Source organism: Schistocerca cancellata, chromosome 3 (genome assembly GCF_023864275.1).
Source record: "Schistocerca cancellata isolate TAMUIC-IGC-003103 chromosome 3, iqSchCanc2.1, whole genome shotgun sequence".
Taxonomy (NCBI): Eukaryota; Metazoa; Arthropoda; class Insecta; order Orthoptera; family Acrididae; genus Schistocerca; species Schistocerca cancellata.
Window position 1 is genome coordinate 34,061,278 of NC_064628.1, and position 22,161 is coordinate 34,083,438.

A 22,161-nucleotide genomic window follows, 5' to 3' on the forward strand; every position below is an offset into this window, starting at 1 on the left:
TTTTGTTGAAGATTGTAACTTGTTAATCCCCCCCCCCCCCCCCCCCCCCCCTCCAAATCACCATTCTACCTCCAATAGCCACCAGGCTTCCATAAATATTGCACAGAGATCAGTCATAAAAATTTTAGACTTTTATCGTAATTTAAGTATATGTGTATACATGTTTTGCAACATTGTTCAGTGGAATGAAAAAGCGAATGAAGAGGGTTGATGTCACATAGCCTGTCTCTTACACATTGTACTATCTTATGTTAGACTGCATTGACATCTAGTGAGTCCAATGCAGCTCCCCTAATAACAATGTGGGAGAGGGAAAAAGAGTGAGAAGTTTCTCAAGGCTTGCTGTTTTATTTTTTCTTAGGGCTTTAAAGGATGTAGCCAGCATTACTTCTTTGAAATGAAGGCATATGAGAACAAGGAAACACTTGGAGGGAACAGCCTCACCTGCCAGGCCGTCGGAACGGCTGTCTCAAGACAGCATCGATCCCTCGGGCCTGATGATTTTGATGACAGTAAGTCAGCCTGTAAACTTCATTAATTCCTAATAATATGAATTGTTTGTTTTAGCTCTTGTATATGGTAGTTGTACACTTTGCAACAGGACTATTGGTTTGATTATATGATTTAGTTAATTGATTATATGATTTAGTTAATTTCCATTTTTCATCTCTCAGTTTTATCCTAATAGTTATTGCCCACCACACATCAAGGATCTCTAAACTACTGAAGTAAATAACCTAAAAATAGTCATAAGAGTCACCCATAGCCTTCATTCCACATGTCCATATCTCCATCTCTCCGTAGTTGAAAAGAAACACTTATTTGATACTGTAAGGCAAGAAGGAAATTGCTGCTGATACCACATGAACCATATCTCGTGGAAAAATCATTATATTCAAAGTTCATTTTTATAACATGCACAGATTGCATTCTTTCCTATCCACCTAGCACAGTTTAGAATCAAAATGCTGTTCACAGTTTTACAAATTCTGTGTCTATAAAAAATCAGCTGGGTCAGTCAAAGATAGTTTAGCTTGCCGTAAAAGTGGAAAGATGAATGCTCAACTCACCATGTGGATCTTAATACAAATGACAATCTCAGATTCACTAAGCCATTGCAGGTGAAGCAAATATTTGTGTAACAGTCACATAAAAGTCCAGCTCTGTACAATGTGAATCAAATGCAATCTGAACAATGTGAATCAAATGCAATCTGAACAATGTGAATCAAATGCAATCATGCTCTCTCACAATAATGCTAAGCTCCATCACATATAGTCATTCAAAGCCCAAAACACATTTGCTAAGATGAATACAAGCAATACATTGTGAGACTCCAGCAGACACACACTCCCTCCCTCCCTGACTGACTTCCTAATTCTTTTGTATAGTAGATAAACATTTATAGAACGTGCCATTTAAGTTTTGATGTTCTGTTCCAGTAAATAAAGCCTGTACAATTTTTTAAGTAGAACTTAGCTCCTGTCCTCTGAACAGAGCTTTCTGTTGTCACTGTACCCTATAATAACAACATAATTTACTTGACATTGGGTACATATTTGTTGGTATATAGCCAGAAATGGTGCTGTAGTATCTAGATAATAACTTAATGATAAAGAGTAGATAATATCTTAGACATTCTCTACCAAAATCCAACATTTTTGTAAGAACTTTGAAAGTGTTGAATGTAACATTATAAAAATGTGTATATGACGATTGTAAATAATTTAGAAGTAAAGGGGACCACTCACCAGTGAGTGGTCTGCTTTGCTCCTATATTATTTGTATTCTACCATACATACATTGCAAGTTACCATATGATGCATGAGGAGGGTATGCTGCAGCACTGTTAGTCATTTCCTCTCCTTTTCCACTCACAAATATAGTGAGGGAAAACAACTATCTATATACCTCGATACAAGCCCTAATTTGTCTTATCTTAACGGTCCTTGGGCAAAATGTATGTTGCCAGTAGTTCAGTCATTCTGCAGTCAGCTTCAAATGCCGATTCTCTAAATTAACTCAATAGTGTTCCTCGAAAAGTGTCTTGTTCCCTCCGGGGATTCCCATTTGAGTTCCTGAAGCATCTCTGTAATACTTGCATGTTGTTTGAACATACCGGTAACAAATCTAGCAGCCCACCTCTGAATTGATTTGTTGTCTTCCTTTAATCCAACGTGGTGTGTATCCCAAACAGTTGAGACAGTACTGAATAATGGGTCACATAAGTGCCCTATGTGTGGTCTGCTTCACAGATGAATCACTTCGTTAAAATTCTCCCTGCTACAATCTTTACCTGCTTATGCTGTTGCATATCACTCTGCAACATTATTCCTAGATGTTTAATCATTGTGACTGTGTCAAGCTGTACCCTACAAATGCTGTATTAGAACATTGTAGGATTCTCTCTCGTACTCATCTTCATTTTTCCTACATTTAGAGCCAACTGTCATTCATCACACCAACTATAAATTCTGTGTATGTCATCTTGTGTCATCCAATAGTCACACAATGCCATGACTTTCTCGTGCATCACAGCATCATCAGCAAATGGCTGCAGATTGCTATTGTACAAAAGAATTAGGAAGTCTGTCAGGGAGAGAGTGAGTGTCTGTCTGCTGGAGTCTCACAATGTATTGCTGGTGATCATCTTAGCAACTGTGTCTTGGGTTTTTACCCTTCTTATATATAGAAGTCACCTGTGTTTTTTTCCAGTCACTTGGGCTTTGTACTGGGTGAGAGATTCACGGTAAATGCAAGATAAGTAAGGGGCCAGTGCCAAAGGGTACTCTTTGTGAAACCTAATTGGGACTTACTTGTTTTCAAGTGTTTCAGTTGTTTATCTACACCAGGGATACCGATTACTATGTCCTCCATGCAGAAGTCTGCGATGGTTGAACAATGGTTTGAATGATTCTCCTAAGAGATAGACTTTTAAATGCGAAATTTATAACTGTACTTGTAGGATGTTTTTGTGCTGAAACACCCCCACTATTAAAGTTTTCAGCAGATGTGAAATCCCAAAAGAATGCTCACAGGTACTTCTATACAGTGGTTTTGTACCATACTACATATGCTATTAGAAGTTTAAGCTTTGTGTCTTTTAAGATTTCAGCAGACATGAAACTTGTTCAAAACATAGATTTTTGTAGAAACTATTGAAAATGAGAAGATTCAAACATAGGATTAATTACATTTAAAAGTTTCTGAACCATTAAGAAAAGTTCCAACATTTTCAGTAGGCTTTTGTACAAGAGTATGGCTATGTGCTCAACTTAACACCACAGAACGAGGGAGGGGAGGGGTGGGGTAATTCCACTCTCTCTCTCTCTCTCTCTCTCTCTCTCTCTCTCTCTCTCTCTGAGTTAACTCTCACCTGTTGGCAGCTATCCTCCATACTTGCTTCCCCACAACTTCTGTTATATTGAAGGTAATTGTGATGATTGCATTGTTTTCTTGGAGTTGAGAAACACATACAGTATATTCAACTCCTATGCAAAAGAGCCAAAATGTTCAGTGAAGAATGATGATGTTGCTACTGTCTGAATACAAGATTTTCCTGATACATTAAAGTAATGGAAGGAGTAAAGGTAACCACTCACGGCACAGTAATGGTGTTCAGCAGTTGATAGAAACGTAAACAAAACTGGAAATGTTGAAAGTGGTTAACTTGCTCTGTCAGTTTGGCAGTAACTGTCCATTCAATTAGACAATTGGTTTGTGGTCATGCTTACATAAAAGATTGTGCAAGAGTTACAGTGGGGTTGCTATAAGACACAAATGTCTGCAAAGGTCTCCCTGCTTTGAATGAGAGTGTTTTACAGGTCTTGTGTGTGGGTTATCCATAGGAACATGATCTGTGAGCCAGGGAGTTGGGAGTAAGTATGGTGTAAGAAGAAACAGAGATGTTTTTGTGAATTATTTATGTGATGAAATACTTCTTTTTTGGAGAGGTGTTAAGGTTTGTAGGTAGCGTTTTTATCACTCGGTAATTTGTTAGGTGAAGCTGTGGTGAAGGACATGTTGAACTTATTCCAATCAATGGTGATACTGGGTATACTTTGACTAAAATAACCTTGTGAATGACATTTCAGTGAGTTGAATGGTAGTGACTATGTGTCAGACTGTCACAGCTGTTTCTACAGCACAACAGATTTGCTGTGTTGGCTGTTCTGCAGGTACAGGCAACAGTGGCTTGCCAGTTGGTGTAAGTGCCAATCGGTTGGAGGTGGCCCGGTGAGGCAGGCCACATGGGTTAAATGCTTGTTTGGTGCAGGCATAGCTTGCAGTGGAATCTGTCAGTAACAGTTAATTTAATGAAAGTGTATTATGGGTATGCTCCTTTGCAGCTGGTTCGTGAGGGAGAGGAAGGTGCCATAAGATGAAGACAGAAAAAGGCTTAAAATTAATTCCGAATGAAGTAAACACAGCTGAGTGGAAAATTGGCATGAAAATAGTCCGTGCACTCCAAACCAAAATAACTTAAATTTGACATCCCACAGGGTGTATACGACCCGGGACAACCGGGAATTCCGGGAAAAACCCGGGAATTTTTTCATCCGGGAGAAAACCGGGAAAAACACGGGAATTTTTCGGAATTCCGGGAATTTTTCATTGTTTTAGCTTTCAGTTACATTTTTGTAGTTTTGACTGCAGAATTGATTCTCTAGCAAAGAATGTTATTATATCCTGCTACTGGAGAATGATACTGCAGCAATAAAATATAAACGAGAGGGAAAAAAATAAAACTGTAGTGGCAAAGGAAATGTGCATTTTACGACAACAAAACACCGTGCACGCACAAGCGTCTACAGATAGCAAAAATATGTTAAAGGCCGTAGGGCGCAGACTGTAATTCTTCGTAACAATAAACTGCTTGCTATGAGCATGACGTCACAACTGTTCACATTAGGTTCGCAGCAAGCAGCCAGATGCAAACGAGAAAAATTTTTCTCACGCACCCTAGCTGCCAGATTCGCGCTTGTACAGAGTTGTCTGAGTTGTAGTGGGGAGGGGGTTAGTCTCCACGTGACCCGTGTTTACGTTAAGTGATTTCGCTGCTTCTCTTCGTGTACAGCTCCCACGTCAAATGAAAACAAAACGGATTTCTGTGGCCGGGAGCTATCAAGTGAATTAAAATGCATTCACATAATTACAGAGGGCAAAAATCTATTATTAATTTCAGTTTCTGATTTTATTTTCTTTCCAAGTTAGTAGCAGTCAAGCATTAATCGCCTTGCAGAAGAATGAAGTTATTTTTGCAAGTTTGCTAAAGAAATTCCGCTGAGGCAATCATTTTATTTGAAACGAAGTGTTTCATTTAACAATTTTGGGTACTTCCAACTGTTCGGTGAATTTCAAGTGCACGTTATCATCTTCTGCCATGTATGGCATTATGCCATAATAAAGAACCAAACATGAGATCGTAGAGTACTGGTACTCCAAGAAAATTTACATCCCAAAAACCACACTGAAAAGCTTAATATCAGATGGGACCTACTTCATTGTGAATCTGGAAAAAACCAATGTGCACTTCAAGCCGAATTATGCATTTTAGTATGATTCACGAAATTTTGATGCCTTTTGGAGTATCCTCTGATGCCCTGTTTCTTTTATGGTGTAGTGTAAGCTCTCTTAGTGCTTTATACACACGAACATGCGGGCTTCCTACACCACTGCAGTTGCACACGCACAATAATTCGTTTTTGGCGCTCTCTGGCAACTGGTAAATCGAACCTATAACTAACAGTATTGCGAACGGTGGTTAGAAAAGCGTTACTTTCAAAGTAAATTTCTTTTTACGCAAGATGAATTATGTTACGTGTGTGAAAGTGGGATGGATATCTAAATCACAGAGCGTTCGAAACTGAACAGTTTGAGGACCAGCCACTTCAAGAATTTCGAGCCGAGCCATTTATGTCACAATTTTAAATTTACTGGCACATTTGTGTGATGTATCTTAAAGTATATCACACCAAAAAAAGACCAATATTACACGTGAAAGCTTAGCTTTTCTTGTAGATATACAGTACTGTGTACATTAATGTAAACCGTTAACTTTTCCTCTTGTGTGTTCGCGCTATGTAACCAGTAATCTTGCTAATGGCTGACTATAACACGTGCCCTATGCTCTGAATAGCTGCTGTCATCGGCTGGCGAGATCTCGTGGCTTGAGATATAAGTCGCTTACAAAAGGACATCACAACCTCGGTTGCAACGCTCCGGAAACTAACAAGCTGTGTTTGGTGCAATTCGAATTTATACTTTCGTAATACGAAAATATGCAGCGTATATGTTGCTGCAAATCAAAGGTCTTTCCAAAACTTCTCTGCTCCGGCTTTTCTTTTTTTTCCGGGAAGTTCTACGCGATTATATAAAAGGTTAACCATTCAAAGGATTGATAAGTTTTACAGTTCCGAGGGAACTTTTTCTGTGCTAAGTGACAGTAGGTCGCCCGGGAAAAAGCATATTTTTTAAACGGGATATCCGGGAGAAATCCGGGAATAATCCGGGATTTTTTTTTCCTTGTCCCTGTATACACCCTGTCCCAGTTATTCAATGACGCTGAAGCAAAAGGGGTTAAGATATTGGGTGGCTAATAAGGTAAATGGTTTCACATATGAAGGTGACGTAAGTACCAATGTTCGTGTCTTGTATGTTTGTGTAAATCTTCACTATAAAGGAGAATTAGTTATTGATCAGAATGAGGTGGTGGGTTTGGAGTCACCTGGATGATGAAAGAGGTGACGTTTGGCCATTGGCAAGGCGATGGACATGAAAGTTGAAAAGTTATGGGGTTCGTTACAAGGATGGACTTACAAAGAGTGGAGATAAAATTTAGTCCATCAATGTCAAGTAGAAAGTAGACTCCTGTCAGTCAGTGTTGAAAACTGGAGGTCTGTTCAGTAAGGCCACTCCATAATTAGATTTAGTTTTCAGCAAGTGATTACAGACTCATTGAAGTGATGTCACTTGGTTGTTTACAGGAGGCTGGTGTCCTTACTTTCTTATTGAACTGAGGAATAAACAGTCTTGGTCACATTTGTTTGAAACTTCCTGGTAGATTAAAACTGTGTGCCCGACCGAGACTCGAACTCGGGACCTTTGCCTTTCACGGGGAAGTGCTCTACCATCAGAGCTACCGAAGCACGACTCTCGCCCGGTCCTCTCAGCTTTACTTCTGCCAGTATCGTGTCTCCTACCTTCCAAACTTGCCCGCGAAAGGCAAAGGTCCCGAGTTCGAGTCTCGGTCGGGCACACAGTTTTAATCTGCCAGGAAGTTTCATATCAGCGCTCACTCTGCTGCAGAGTGAAAATCTCATTCTGGACTCATTTATTTGATTTATTCAGGTTACCGGTTTCAGCTTTAGAGCCATCATTGGATCTGAAAAAGAACAGTGACACAAAAGACGTGCGGTTGCAAACAGAACAGATTAACAAGATGCGTAATGCTTAAATCTTTATTTAATTCTTCAGTTTATTTAGGTTGCAAAATTTTTTATAATTTGTGTATGTGCCATTGTATTGTTACAGGTGTCAATGAAGGTGAACTAAGCTTATGCCTCTTCGCTTGGCAAAGTATGGACACAGACTGTAAGAGCATGTTACGTGTTGCATTATTTGATCTTGATCGATGGTACAAGGAAGAGATGCCACAGTCTGGAACTGGAAGTTACATAGTAGTTTTCCATCTTGAAGACACACTGCACTCATCTACCAATCCTGTCCTTGATGTGGTTGTTGATGAGAGTTCACTCCAGCCCTACCGCTCAGATACAGGACATGAAGAGTACTACAGACCATCTGCTTTATCTTTTGGTGAGGTTATCTTATTTTGATGGAAGCTATATTTACTTCTATTAAATTATGTGCCCTTATCTTTTACAGTGCTCTTGTCAGCATCAAACCTTAGTTACTTACGTGGAATGATCCAAGATGGTAACAATTTTGGCTGCTTATTTTTTTCCCTTGATAATATATTTAGATTTCAGTCTCAAAGGGAGCTCTGACAAACAGCTTTCTGATACTAAAACTTAGCAGACAAAATAGTACTCAACATAAGAGACATCTACCTGCACTACTATGGCAAGGGAAGTAAATGTCATTTTGTTGTAGCAATCAAAGGAAATGAGCAAATAGAATTGAGGGACATTTACAACAAAAATGTGTAGATATAGATATGTAGATGCTACCACATATTATCCACTTGGCTGCTATTGCCTCACTGTTGAAGAGAAAAGTCTTGGTTGGCAAATAAGTGACTCAAGGATAAAAAAAAATTGCTAAATCAGAGTAAGACCAGTTTTTACAGTTTGTAACATATAATTCAAGGAAACTTGACATTTTAATTTCACAGAATGGGCATATGATTAGTGAAACTGAACGGTTCAAATTTCTAGGTGTTGAGATAGTTATTAAACTGTCAGGGAAAGTCCATGTTCAGGGTCTTGTTCAAAGACTTAATGCTGCCATTTTTACTATTCGAATGGTATCTGAAGTAAGTGATCGTCCAACACTTGTCGTTTGCTTATTTTCATTTGCTTATGTCATATGATGATATATATCCTTTGAGAATGGGGAGACTTACTCCACACACACACACACACACACACACACACACACATTTTGAAAGCAAAAAATCTGGATGTGCAGTACTACAATGTGCTATGTTCAGCAACAATGGTATGGATGCTAGTATTATTTAATTGCAAAGATAGAATACAGATTAGTTTTAGTTATCTGCTTTATCTACTTCAGGACCAAGTTGAATAACAAAGAAAAATACACAATAGTTTTTTGTTTAAATTTCCAGCTTCCAGGTGTGATTTGAATATTTAGTGTAGGAGGCACAAAAGTGTGAGCCATCCTGATTATTAGTGATTTATGTAACTTAAAAGTAACACAGAATACCCACTTGTAAAGATGTGTGCCAACAAACGTAATGGAAAGTCCTGAATTGAACGCAAGTAATGGATAAAAGTTTTCTATCTTCTCAATTTTTATGTTCTGTGTCATGATAGCATATCAGTGTGCAGAAGGCTTACATTTTCATCATATGTTTCACTTTTTTCGCAGCATGTAGTATTTTTTAAGTAAGCACATTTACCACTTTTTTAAAAAATAATCTCATTCTAGTGCATTTAACCATAGTCAGTGTCATGGCATATATTGAACGAAGAACAACTGCCACCCGCTACCTTCAGAGAATGATGGAAATTGAGTCCAAAGCAAACACCTCTCACACAGTTGCAGCAAGACGTGCTCTGTTGGCTGGAGGACAGGTGACCAGGGAGGCCACAGAAGCAGTCATACCTGCAGAATGTTTGTTAAACCATTGTGCCGGAGTTTATGTATATTGTCTGACATCACAGGCTGCCACTGGGGTGCAATAGGTGAACGAATGGAGGCACGCGATCAGTCAGTAGGTGTCTGTGTCATTTACCAGTGAGAGATGATGGCAGACTTGTTGAGGGCTCCATCTTATCCTTTGTAAAAATCCTCCACATGAGAATATCTTTGCACCTTGCTGAATGCTGTCCTGTAAACAAGCAATGTGAATGCACTTGGCTGGCTTAAGAAGTACTTGTACCATACAGATGACACATACTAACACATAATGTTAATTATCAGTTCACAAACTTTTAGCTGTGCATGTTAGTCCATGTGATGTTTTCCAGGCTTAGTTGTCCAATGCACATAATTATATACGTGGGTGAGCAGTAGGGGAAGTTGCTTGCAATGGTGATGTTGCCCAGCAATGAATTGGTGAATGATGTTACTCTGTAGTCTTTCTATTAGTGTTCTTGTCCTTGGTTATGATGCCTGTCAACCACACGTGGTTGCTCATGGCAGTGGTGGTTTTCCCTGAATCGATGTACTCGGAATACACCCTTGACATACACACTACTGGCCATTAAAATTGCTACACCAAGAAGAAATGCAGATGATAAACGGGTATTCATTGGACAAATATATTATACTAGAACTGACATGTGATTACATTTTCACGCAATTTGAGTGCATAGATCCTGAGAAATCAGTACCCAGAACAACCACCTCTGGCCATAATAACGGCCTTGATATGCCTGGGCATTGAGTCAGAGCTTGGATGGCGTGTACAGGTACAGCTGACCATGCAGCTTCAACACGATACCACAGTTCGTGAAGAGTGGTGACCGGCGTATTGTGACGAGCCAGTTGCTCGGCCACCATTGACCAGACGTTTTCAATTGGTGAGAGATCTGGAGAATGTGCTGACCAGGGCAGCAGTTGAACATTTTCTGTATCCAGAAAGGCCCGTACAGGACCTGCAACATGTGGTCGTGCATTATCCTGCTGAAATGTAGGGTTTCGCAGGGATTGAATGAAGGGTAGAGCCACGAGTCGTAACACATCTGAAATGTAACTTCCACTGTTGAAAGTGCCGTCAATGCGAGCAAGGGGTGACAGAGACATGTAACCAATGGCACCCCATACCATCACGCCGGGTGATATGCCAGTATGAAATAGACGCTTCCAATGTGTGTTCACTGCGATGTCGCCAAACGCGGTTGCGACCATCATGATGCTATAAACAGAACCCGAATTCATCCGAAAAAATTACGTTTTGTTTTGCCATTCGTGCACCCAGGTTCATCGTTGAGTACACCATCGCAGGCGCTCCTATCTGTGATGCAGTGTCAAGGGTAACCGCAGCCATGGTCTCAGAGCTGATAGTCTGTGCTGCTGCAAATGTTGTAAAACTGTTCGTGCAGATGGTTGTTGTCTTGCGAACGTCCCCATCTGTTGACTCAGGGATCGAGATGTGGCTGCACGATCCGTTACAGCCATGTGGATAAGATGCCTGTCATCTCAACTGCTAGTGATACGAGGCCATTGGGATCCAGCACGGCGTTCCGTATTTCCCTCCTGAACCCACCGATTGCATATTCTGCTAACAGTCATTGGATCTCGACCAATGCGAGCAGCAATGTTGCGATATGATAAACCACAATCGCGATAGGCTACAATCCGACCTTTATCGAAGTTGGAAACGAGATGGTACGCATTTCTCCTCCTTACACGAGACATCACAACAACGTTTCACCTGGCAATGCCGGTCAACTGCTGTTTGTGTATGAGAAATCGGTTGGAAACTTTCCTCATGTCAGCATGTTGTAGGTGTCGCCACTGGCGCCAACCTTGTGTGAATGCTCTGAAAAGCTAATCATTTGCATATCACAGCATCTTCTTCCTGTTGGTTAAATTTCGTGTCTGTAGCACGTCATCTTCGTGGTGTAGCAATTTTAATGGCCAGTAGTGTAGTATGTCGTAATTCTAGTACTTGCATTACCCTGGAGATGAAGATTCCAAGTATTAAGCACCACAATCTGGCCATGATCAAATGTGTGAAATTAGGACATCTTGCCACATCCCAGTCATATGACATGCCAAACTATTTTAGTTTCTGTGGCAACAAGAGCATTCTGGCTACCATACAGCACTAACCTTAATTAAATGATTGTGTAAGAATTCTACCAATGTAGTGATACCGACATAATCATCAGTGTGTAGGTGTAGTAATAGACACTCTGAAACTGCAACAAAAGTACTTTCCTGACGTGTTAATCATTTTTGTTGCATCTTTGAGGGCAGTTGCATTATCCCTAATCAAAGAATGAAGAAGTGTTTTGTGCATTATATTTCTTTAAAATTTCCCTCTAGAATGTATATCATTACAGGGTGTATACGGCCCGGGACAACCGGGAGATCCGGGAAAAACCCGGGAATTTTTTCATCCGGGAGAAAACCGGGAAAAACCTGGGAATTTTTTAGAATTCCGGGAATTTTTCGTTGTTTTAGTTTTCAGTTAAATTTTTGTAATTTTGACTGGTAAGAACCGATACTCTAACAAAGGATATTACTGTATCCCGCTACTGCAGAATAATACTACAGCATTAAAACATGAACGAGAGAAAAAAACGAAAATAAAACTTAAATTGCAAAGGAAAGGCGCCATATAAAAGAAGACAGTGCACGTACAAGCGTCTGCCAACAGCAAAATGTGTCATAGGCTTTAGGAAGACTATGCAATGCTTCATAACAACAATTGCCTCCGATGAGCGTGAAGTCACAACTGTTTACATTAGATTCTTCTCCCGCTGCTGGCTACAGAAGTGTGGCTGTTGGCTATGTAAGCGGCAGTAGCAGCAACCAGCCACATGGGGTACCCGGAAAAATATTATTGGCGCGTCCAAGCTGCTATATTCATGCGTGCGCTGCAGGCCCGGATCTGGGAGGGGCAAACCGGGGTATCTGAACCGGTCGGAAATTTCGGAGGCACGTGGCAAATTCATATTCTTGAGGGAAAAAAAAACCTTGTTTCACAAAGCGCCTAGCATCCAGTGCACATCGGTCTATCGATTATTCATCTAATTTTGAAACGCACCCCTGCTGGTTTTTGGACATTTTTGAACACCTTCTAAGTTGACTTCTGAATGAATTACAAGTTGATTTTGGAATGCGTGCATAGTGTATGTGATGTCTCTGCCAGGGGAATCCTCGTCGAATCTAGAGATGAACTTTACTGCAGACAAAACGGGACGGGGCGGTAGAGCTGAGCGGAATAAAGCCGAACCGGTGAATGCCAGCTGCTGCTTGTTTATGTGGTTGATTCGGTTTGCAAATGTTTAGCGTTGTTATAATTACTATCGAAATCCATACATTCAGACTACCAGAGTGGAAATAAACGACTAACAGGTAAGAAAGATCATGTATTATCTTCTTGGTGTATCCAAGAAAGTGAAATTCTGACAGAAAATAGTTGGCCAGATCGCTACATTAGACAGGGCCAGTTGTAGTCTCCAGCTAGCAGCTGCTTAAGTTCCATTCTGGGAGTTGCGCGAAAAACGCGTTGTACGACCACGCCTGACCAGAGAATAATCGCTGGATAATTAAACCGGTGATTGTGGCAGGGTTAGTAAAGTTAACCGGAGAATGAATTTTGACAGTGATAGGAATAGTTACAGAATTAGTGATAAGATTGTTTATTAGAACGAGGAAGGAGAAGAAACAGGGACATCACACAAATTATGGAAGAATATGATGATTCCAAATTTGTACTACTTTTCGATCTAGTGCATAACAAACTATTTCCTAACATGAAGCTTTTTGACTGTAGTAGACCAAATAGTATTTCGTATTGGTACTTCGTGAATTATATTGCCGTACTATAAAAATTATCATTAGTGCCAAAACAGTCTAGCTTATTTGGTGTGTGTTACAATTGCAGTAATATTAGAAAGGCCTATTTTGTTTTATCCAGCATACAGTGACAAAATAGACGTAATCAGATCGAGAAACCACACCAGTGGGTACTATATGTATTAACAGCTTTTTCAGTATTAGACGACGACATTTCAATTTTTCGTGTAGCAAAACGTTTGACGAACTTTGATAAGATAATAGTTCTTTCACAGAAAGGAAAGCTGTAGCAAGTTTAGAGAGAAAAATCGCTAGGACCTAAGGATTGAAGAAATGTGTACTGTCTTGCCTGTCTCTTGTCTTTACTGGTTTTAGGTATCCTATATTTAATTTTATGTCACACAGAAAAGCAAGTTATTAGCTAATAGGCAATAGAGAGTCCAGATTTTCTGAAGAGTTCTTGTTCTGCCGGTTACAAATAATCCCATCCAGTATTAATTACGATACTTTGTTTTCTTTTTTTTAAAAAAAAAAGAAAAGAAAAGAAAAGAAAAGAAAAAGAGGGGCAGGATGTCATACCGGCCGACTGGGAGCAGGAGAGGCGCTACAGGACATTTTAATTTCCACTGTCCTTAAATAGTTTTATGGTGTCCATTACAAAATATACACATAGACACGTTTCAATTCCACAGAGCAAAATACAGTGACGTGCGATAGAAGAATGCTGTGTGAAGAGCGTGGCACTGCACTTCTGCACACGTAAGACTAAATAACATGTCTTACATTTCCTCGATAATTATTGTTTTATGTATCAGACTATTGAGAAAGATGTGCGCTAAAAAATGAACTTATTTTTGAAAAGTCTTTTTTTTTTTTTTTTTTTTTTAATTTTTAACGTTCTGATGTGCAGAACAGTCTGAGTTATAGTTGGGGGTGGGGGGTTAGTCTCCACGTGACCCGTGTTTACATTTAGTGATTTTTCTGTTTCCTCTTCGTTTATTGCTCTCACGTCCAATGAAAACAAAGCGGATTTCTGTGGCTGTGCGCTATCAAGTGAATTAAAATACATTCACATAATTACGGAAGGCTAAAATATGTTACTAGTTTCGGATTTTATTTTATTTCTACCTTTCTGACAGTCAAGCATTAATCGCCTTGAAGAACAATGAAGTCATTTTTGTCGGTTTGCTAAAGAAATTTGGCTTTTTATTAACCTTTCCTGCTGAGGCAGTAAATTTATTTGAAACAAAGTGTTTAATTCCACACTATTGGCTAGTTTCAGCTGTTCGCTGCATTTAAAGTGCACTTTTCATCTTCTAGCACGTATGGCATTATTCCATAATAAAGAACCAAACCTGAGATAATACAGTACTGGCACTCCAAGAAAATTTACGTCCCGAAAACCATACCAAAAAGCTTAATATCAGATCGAGGCCTAAATCGTTGGAAATCTGGAGATAAGAATGTGCGCTTTAAGGCAAACTATGCATTTTAGTATTGTTCACGAAATTCCGACGGTCTTGGAGTATCCTCTGATGTCTTGTTTCTTTTATGACATAATGTAAGATCTTTTAAAGTTTTACACGTACGAACATACGGGGTGACGCCTCCTATCTAGCACTGTCTGGCAACTGCTGAGATGAATCTAACAGGTCGCGGGAAAATATTGCGAACTGTTGTTCGAAAAGTGTTATTATCAAAGTAAATTTGTCTTTTACGCAAGATGAACTATGTGCGAGAATGTACGATGAATTTCTTGAATCACAGAGCGTTTGCTCTTTTTTAAAAATCAACTCTTTGATGACGAGCCATTTAGAAGAATTTCGAGCCCAGAAGATAAGAGATTTATGTCGGTATTAAAAATTTTACTGGCGTACTTGTGTGATGTATGTTAAAGTGTAACATGTGCTAAACAGATTAACATTATATGTGAAAACTTAGTTTCTCCTGTAGCTTTTAATCTTAGCGACAAATACTGTGTGCGAAAGCTTTTCTTTTCTTGTAGCAACACTACGTATATTAACTTAAACCATTCTCTTTTCCTGTTGGTGGAATTCGAATATATACTTTCGTAATACGAAAATATGCAGCGTACATGTTGGTGCGCGTCAATGATCTTTCCGAGACGCGTTTTTTCCCCTGAGTTTCTTTTTCTAAAGTGCCGAGAATTTCTACGCTGCTGTATAAAACTATATCCATTCAAAGGGTTGATAAGTATAACAGTTCAGATGGAAAGTATACTGTTACTTAACACGGAAAAACTGTATTTTCACCCGGGAGAAAATGTATTTTTAACCGGGAGATCCGGGAAAAATCCGGGAATTTTTTTTCCTTGTCCATGTATACACCCTGCATTAGCACTGATTGTTCAAACTGAAGTATTCTAAAAAATTCAGAAATCCATCACTCTAGTCACGAGAGTCATAAGAGCTGTGGCACCAGAATATCTGAAAATTATATATGATGCATGAAATCTTTAGAGGTTACATCATGATTACAATTTTCATTAATGGTTGAAGCTAATGCTGTCATTCACCAACCATTCTGACAGGATTAACGAGTTGGAGTGGTGGGTGGTGCCCAGGTCTGGTATTACACTGCTTTTACAGATACACTTGTCCACAATTAGATCCCACTGGCTTGGAGTCCTATCTTTGATCTACATCTGCATCTACATCTACATAGATACTACACAAGCCACCATATGATGCGTGGCAGAGGGTACCCTGTACCACTACTATAATCCGTTCATCATAAGAATAAACCTGATGTAAACATTGCACTATGTATTCTTCCACGTTTGCTGGAACTTCATTGGGTTTCTGTTTCATGTGGGACTGTAGCTAAGCTGTCTCGAGTACTGTCAAGTACGATAATAAGGGTACATTTTGTGCTGTGTGTTACGCGCACATCGACTTAGCAATAATATGGGACAGCTTTACCGGAACATTTAAATTGGACAGCACTGGCCAGCCAGCTGGTACAGCTAGCCTTCAGTGGCGTGGCCAGCTGCAGATCACACTTAAAAAAGAGACAGGCAGAGGAGCAATACAACTTGAATGGTATTTAATTTAGCAGAATGAAATAATACACTGCAAATCACCCACAACACGCTCCTTAGACAACTGACAAAAACCGCTACACGTTATCGTTTAGCTATTAAAAACAAGAATGATGATAATTCCTGACTTAAAGGCAGGGTAATTTTGCTGCATAAGCTGTATGTAATGTAAGAGATTATTGAAGGATTTAACTGTGTAGTTAAATATTGAAGCCACTGAAGGTATTACTTCAGTCAGTTGTCTGGTGATCTCTTAGTTCCTTTCTTATCCGAATCTGAGAAATACATTTCAGCTCTGGAAGTGTCACCTACTACATTGATAATGAGCCTATCAACAACAGAATCCGTGAAGACAACCGGGCACAGCATTTTCTCTTCTTCTTTTATGACAAGCCATTCTATATCCCACCAGCATTCGGCAGTGACGTGTGAAAAACCTGCATGTGTTAGTTCCAGTACATCTGGCAACTTAACAGCTTTGTTACTTCTCAGGCCAAATCCCACAGCTTGGCTCCAGATCAGTTCTGTTGTGTGCATACTGTAATGGTACAGTAGCAAATGTAAAACTGCAGCATTTGTATGATGTGCTCGATGCTGTGAAAATGATTGTTATTCATGTTTCTACGATACTTTTCTACCTCCGTGATATAAAACAATGGACACAGTCCAAATAAAGAGGATTTGGTTTTTCATTTTTGCCTTAAAAATTAAATTGTTATTTTTTCTTAATTTAAACAACTTTTATGAACAGTCTTTCATAAGACATCTATAATTAAGAATTTTTATTTGAAATGGAAACAGAAATTTTGCATCCATTATGCAATTAGAAACAGGAAGATGTGCATTATTCATAAGAAATGATGATGAGTTTTATAACTATGAGCTGTAGGCATTTCAGATTGAATGAAGGGAAATAGAAAAAAAGAAATTCTGGGGAGATTTAAACCAACGCACGAATAACCGTTTCTGTTTGTATACCATTATGCTTCTGTCGGCACTACACGTTCAATACGGATTCCTTTACTAACTACATTATATACAACACTGGGAAAACTTCAAAGCCGATTATCTCCATAAATTTATGAAAAACATTAAGAACAGCCTATTTCTTGGCACTTTTTAACCATGTTCCATGCACATGTTTCACTACGGAACAGAAAGCAGCCTCAGCCATTTTTTTTCTGCCCATTAACAGCGTGGCAATCGGAGCACAATGCTGCAGAGGCTGTGACTGTACACGATTTTTGAAATAAAAACTGTGTAGCTACAGCATGATTAAGAAAAACGTTGATGGCTGTTAATACATTTGAATATCTTACAGTTTAATTTAACATAACTTAGTAATAAGATATCTAATACATAAGTAGGACCTACTTCCAAGAGAGTAACAACACCAATGTACATGTGCTACCACTTCTGATGAAGCACCACATTTGTGTTTGTTTACATCAAGTTTATTCTTATGATGAATGGATTATAGTCATTTCCTTCCCTTGTCCACTCGCAAATAGAGCGAGGATAAAAAAACTGTCTATATGCCTCTGTATAGCCCTGATTTCTCGTATCTTATCTTCTTGGTCATTCCGTGCAGTGTATGTTGGCAGCAGTAGAATCATGTGGGAGTCAGCTTCAAATGTCATTTCTGTATATTTCTCTACAGGTTTCTCGAAAAGAACTTTGCCTTCCCTCCAGGCATTCCCATTTGAGTTCCCTAAGCATCTCCGTAACACATATTGTTTGAACAGTATGGGTTTGTTATTCTTTCTCATCCACATTAATTCTGTTAACCACCCAGTGGCAACATTGGAGCACTATTTTTATCGTTCAACTGATGACAGGCTGACACAACATACAATTTATTATAAACATTTTGTTTTTCTCTTGTATACAAAAGTCACATGCTTCTTAGCATAGAACTGATCATTGTTTTCTATGTTTAGTAAGCATAGAAAGTGGTGTTTCCATTTTACGCTGATTATTTTAATGACTGACTCAGCCATTTTCTTCAGATGCTGCAAGTCATGCCATTTTACATACTCTCTGCTTGGGCTGCAAGTAGACTGTGAACTATTGTTGGTTACGTGTCACTATTTACAGATGATTGTGTTTGACTCTGACATCCAGTACTATTTTTGAGTTTTTTTTCGTGACACACTCTAAGGAATAAAGTTGTCTGAAAACCCAATAAACAGGGACATAGGTTTTAGTATAAACAATGTTCTGTGTCTGGAACATTGTCCAGAAAATAAGGTTTCCACTTACTTTTCTCAATGAAAAACACGTTTATTGGCATTGAATAATTCATGTGTGCAAAGCTTAGACTTTTACCCATTTTTTACATAATCACCGTTGAGATCAATGCATTTTTGCATTCAGTGTACCATCTTCTGTATGCCTGCATTGTAGAACTCTCCAGCCGCATCACGATGCTAGTGTAAAGCCCCTTCTTCAGCTCCTCTCCGGTTGTGAAATGCGCCCCATCCAGGTGTTTCTCCAATTCAGGGAAGAGATGGAAGTCACTCGGGGTATGTGTGGACTGCAGGGCAGGTGTGTGACAGTATCCCATCAAAATTTGTTAATGAAATTGGTTGTGACATGGGCAATGTGCAGGTGAGCACTGTTCTGATGGAAACTCACTCGCTTCATGAGCATGCCTCTCCTCTTATTTTGGATTGCGCAGCAAAGGTTTTTCAACATTTCACAGTAGTGGTCCACATTGATTGTTGTACTGGCAGGCAGGAGTATTCTCAATGATAATCTGTTCCTGTCTCAAAACATACTATTTCCCAACACTTTGCTGGCAGACTAAACTTCTGCGGCTTTGGCGACACTGGATGTTTCCACTGACAGGATTGTTTTTTCATTTCCAATGTTGTGTAGTAGATCCAGGTCTCGTCCCCAGTGACAACAGAGTTCAAGAATTCCTCATTATCAGTTGTGTGGGTCTGAAGTAATTCATGGGCCACTTCCAGATGTGTCTGCTTGTGGGCTTCTGTAAGCATTCTCGGGACTCGCCTTGTACATATCTTGGCATACCCTAAATGGTCTGTCAAAATTTTGTCAGTGCTGATCTTGCTGACTTTAGAGCTCATCTTGCAGACTCCAAACCATCACCTTTTGACCTTTCAGCCATTGCGTCTTCCACTTTCGCAATCGTTTCGTCCGAAACCGATGGGCATCCAGAACGCTGTTCGTCATGGACGTCTGTACTTCAGTCTATGAATTGTTTGCACCATTTGTGCACATGTTGTGCGCTCATACAAGTTCCTTTGTAGAGTTAACAACAGTTGGGACTGAATGTCCACTGACGTAATCTGTTTTGCACACAAAAAACAAATCACAGACTGTAATTCACACATAATTTGAGAAGTGAATGTTAGCTCAATTTCTAACAGCTGCCAAGCAAAGACTGCGTGTCACAGATAGCTCGCTGGGGCAGGTAATAGGAGAGGGAGAACCAAGCTACAGGCTGGAGCTTCCGGTTCCTGCGTAACTGCATTCCTCGTGACTGCAGGTCCTTGGAAGCCTTATTTTACAGACAACCCTATACTAAGATCGCGCCAACTATCACATCCACCAGAGCTAGGAAATGTTGAGTGAATGTGCATTCTACAGATTATCAGTAGGGGCTGTGAACAACAAAAGAGCATCAAGGGGAATAGTGGATGTTGGGAGTCAAACTCACCAGCAGCTATGTTGGTGGAATTCGGGCAGTGTGTGTTCAAAACAGCATAATTAGCAGTACCTGAAGAATTATGGGACATTGTCGAAATATCATGCATAAAATGAAAACTACTTGGTTGTACATCCAGAACAACACAAAAATAATGGTCTAACACAGCTGCATTGGCATATTGAAAGTGTGTGAAGTTAACATACTGTAGGCAGTCAGTGTATGAGACAAGAATTTAACCTCACTTTTACTGTGTATGCGTATTGGTTAAGAGAATGTTTGTTTGGTCTGTTTCAGTTTCACAGATACTCTTTGAAGATGAGTTGGTGGAAATAAGTCACCCCGGTGAACAGCAGTTTTTGCTCTCACATCTTGACAAAAGTGGTCCTCTTGCTCTGCTGCACCCTGCTCAGCTATACAAGCATTGTCTCAGCATTGGATTACGACCAGCACTTTTTGATATCACAAGTCCATCAAGTGAAGTATCTTTGGTATGTACTTGAATCTTTTATTTTCAAGCAGAAAGTTTTCAAAATGATGGATACAATGTGAAATGTTTCCTCATCCTGTGAGTGTATTCAGGACTGCAGTAGTCGTGCGTAGTAATAATTGACATTAGACATACATTTAAATTTTCATATTTTCTCAGTTTACTTTCTCAAAGTTTGATAAACTACTTATAAAATAGAAAAAAAGTGATTCATTGTTCGTGTTCACTTTCTATCATTTATTAAATAATACATATACTTTTATATTTGATGAAATTTGGTTTCCTTAGCGTAATTTGTTCCTAGAGCTCTATCTCATATGTGTTGGACTAATTTTTAGCTTTTAATTGGAGTCTTTTTTTCTAGTAACTAGTTGTTCATGTTGGAGATAAGTTAATTAAGCAGGCTTTCAGAGGCTTTGAGTAATTAATGTAGGGAACCACTTCTATGTATTGGGATGTTTGTGAAGAACGGGCATTTTAATGTATCTTAGCCCAAGGTAAAACAACTTTTTGGTTAGTCATTCCCCACATGTTATACTGTGGTGACTGTTGTGTATGAAAACTATGTTTCCGGTGGATCTGAAAATGTAACATTGTGGCTTACACAGAGTTCTCTGCATCTCCACGACTTCCCGTACGTCTTGTGGAACGTCTGGAGTTACGTGCTGAAAGAATTTCTCAATGCTTTTAGCACAATTCTTTATTAGCCTTGTACAGACATTGAGCCATGTAGGACTTCATTATTCCCCGTAATGAGTTACCTTGCATGATAAGGTCTATGCTTGAAAGTGGCTGGAGACACTGCTAAACCATGCTCCATCAGCAGCCTTAAAATTGTTCATCAAGAAACTAATGCACCTGAATAATAAAGTGCGCTTGAGCCGTTTCCTTCTGCAACCACATGTAAGTGATAATACGTAATTCCCTTGTCTTTACGACAGGTCCAGATACAAATTTCCATTCATGCACCCTTCGAAAAGACATAGTTCGAACAAATATCATGATGACATTCTGGTCTGTATCATAACATGAGGCTGGTTTCTTCTAACTTTTACGTGTAATGGGGATTTTCCGTAGACCAAAGAACCACGTTTCTCATGTGTGAACTGTGACATATTGTACACCCTTTAGCATGGCACAAAATTTGTAAATTGCACAAGCAAGGCACATCAGGCTGCAACTTGCTGCTGCATGTTGACAGATAATTCATTCACAGTAGTCGGTATCCTCCTCATTTTTAAGTCTCTTGTAATGCGGCCCTGCATGGTTGACTACAGTACTTAATGTTAAACTGCTCCTTTGCAAATGAATGTCATTGGAGACTGCTTAATTGATTGAGTGCAGGCAGTCTGCTTTTCCTTTAGTGTTTTCTTAAGTCTGCTACATGCCCTTCCTTTGGCACTGCGTGAAACAAAAGTATGTATGAGGGTCACTCCAAAAGAAAGGCACACTGTTTTTGTAAAAATACAGTTTTCATTCAACATGTGTGAAAGTTTTGCAGTGTGTAGATACATCCTTCCCACTTGTTTTCAAACTTAGTTAAACCTGTTCCCGTGAGTGGCGCCGTCACAGCGTGTCTTCAAGATGGCTGCTACACTTGGCGTTCATCAGAGGCAACGTGCTGTCCTAGAATTCCTGTACTGTGAAAATGAGGCTGTGAGAAACATCCACAAGAGGTTGAAAAAGGTGTATGGAGATGCTGCTGTTGATCACAGTACAGTTAGTCGGTGGGCAAGCAGGTTACATGATGAAAGC

General features: G+C 39.5%; 1 protein-coding gene across 1 annotated transcript in view; it reads left to right on the forward strand.

Annotated features, from left to right (window-relative positions):
- Positions 1–22,161, forward strand: part of LOC126176842 (protein ELYS) — a 320,594-nt gene that overhangs the window by 35,554 nt on the left and 262,879 nt on the right. The window contains exons 7-9 of the mRNA XM_049924028.1: positions 362–512; positions 7,534–7,818; positions 20,214–20,407. Coding sequence (XP_049779985.1) covers positions 362–512; positions 7,534–7,818; positions 20,214–20,407 — 630 coding nt within the window. The remainder of the gene's footprint in view (positions 1–361; positions 513–7,533; positions 7,819–20,213; positions 20,408–22,161) is intronic.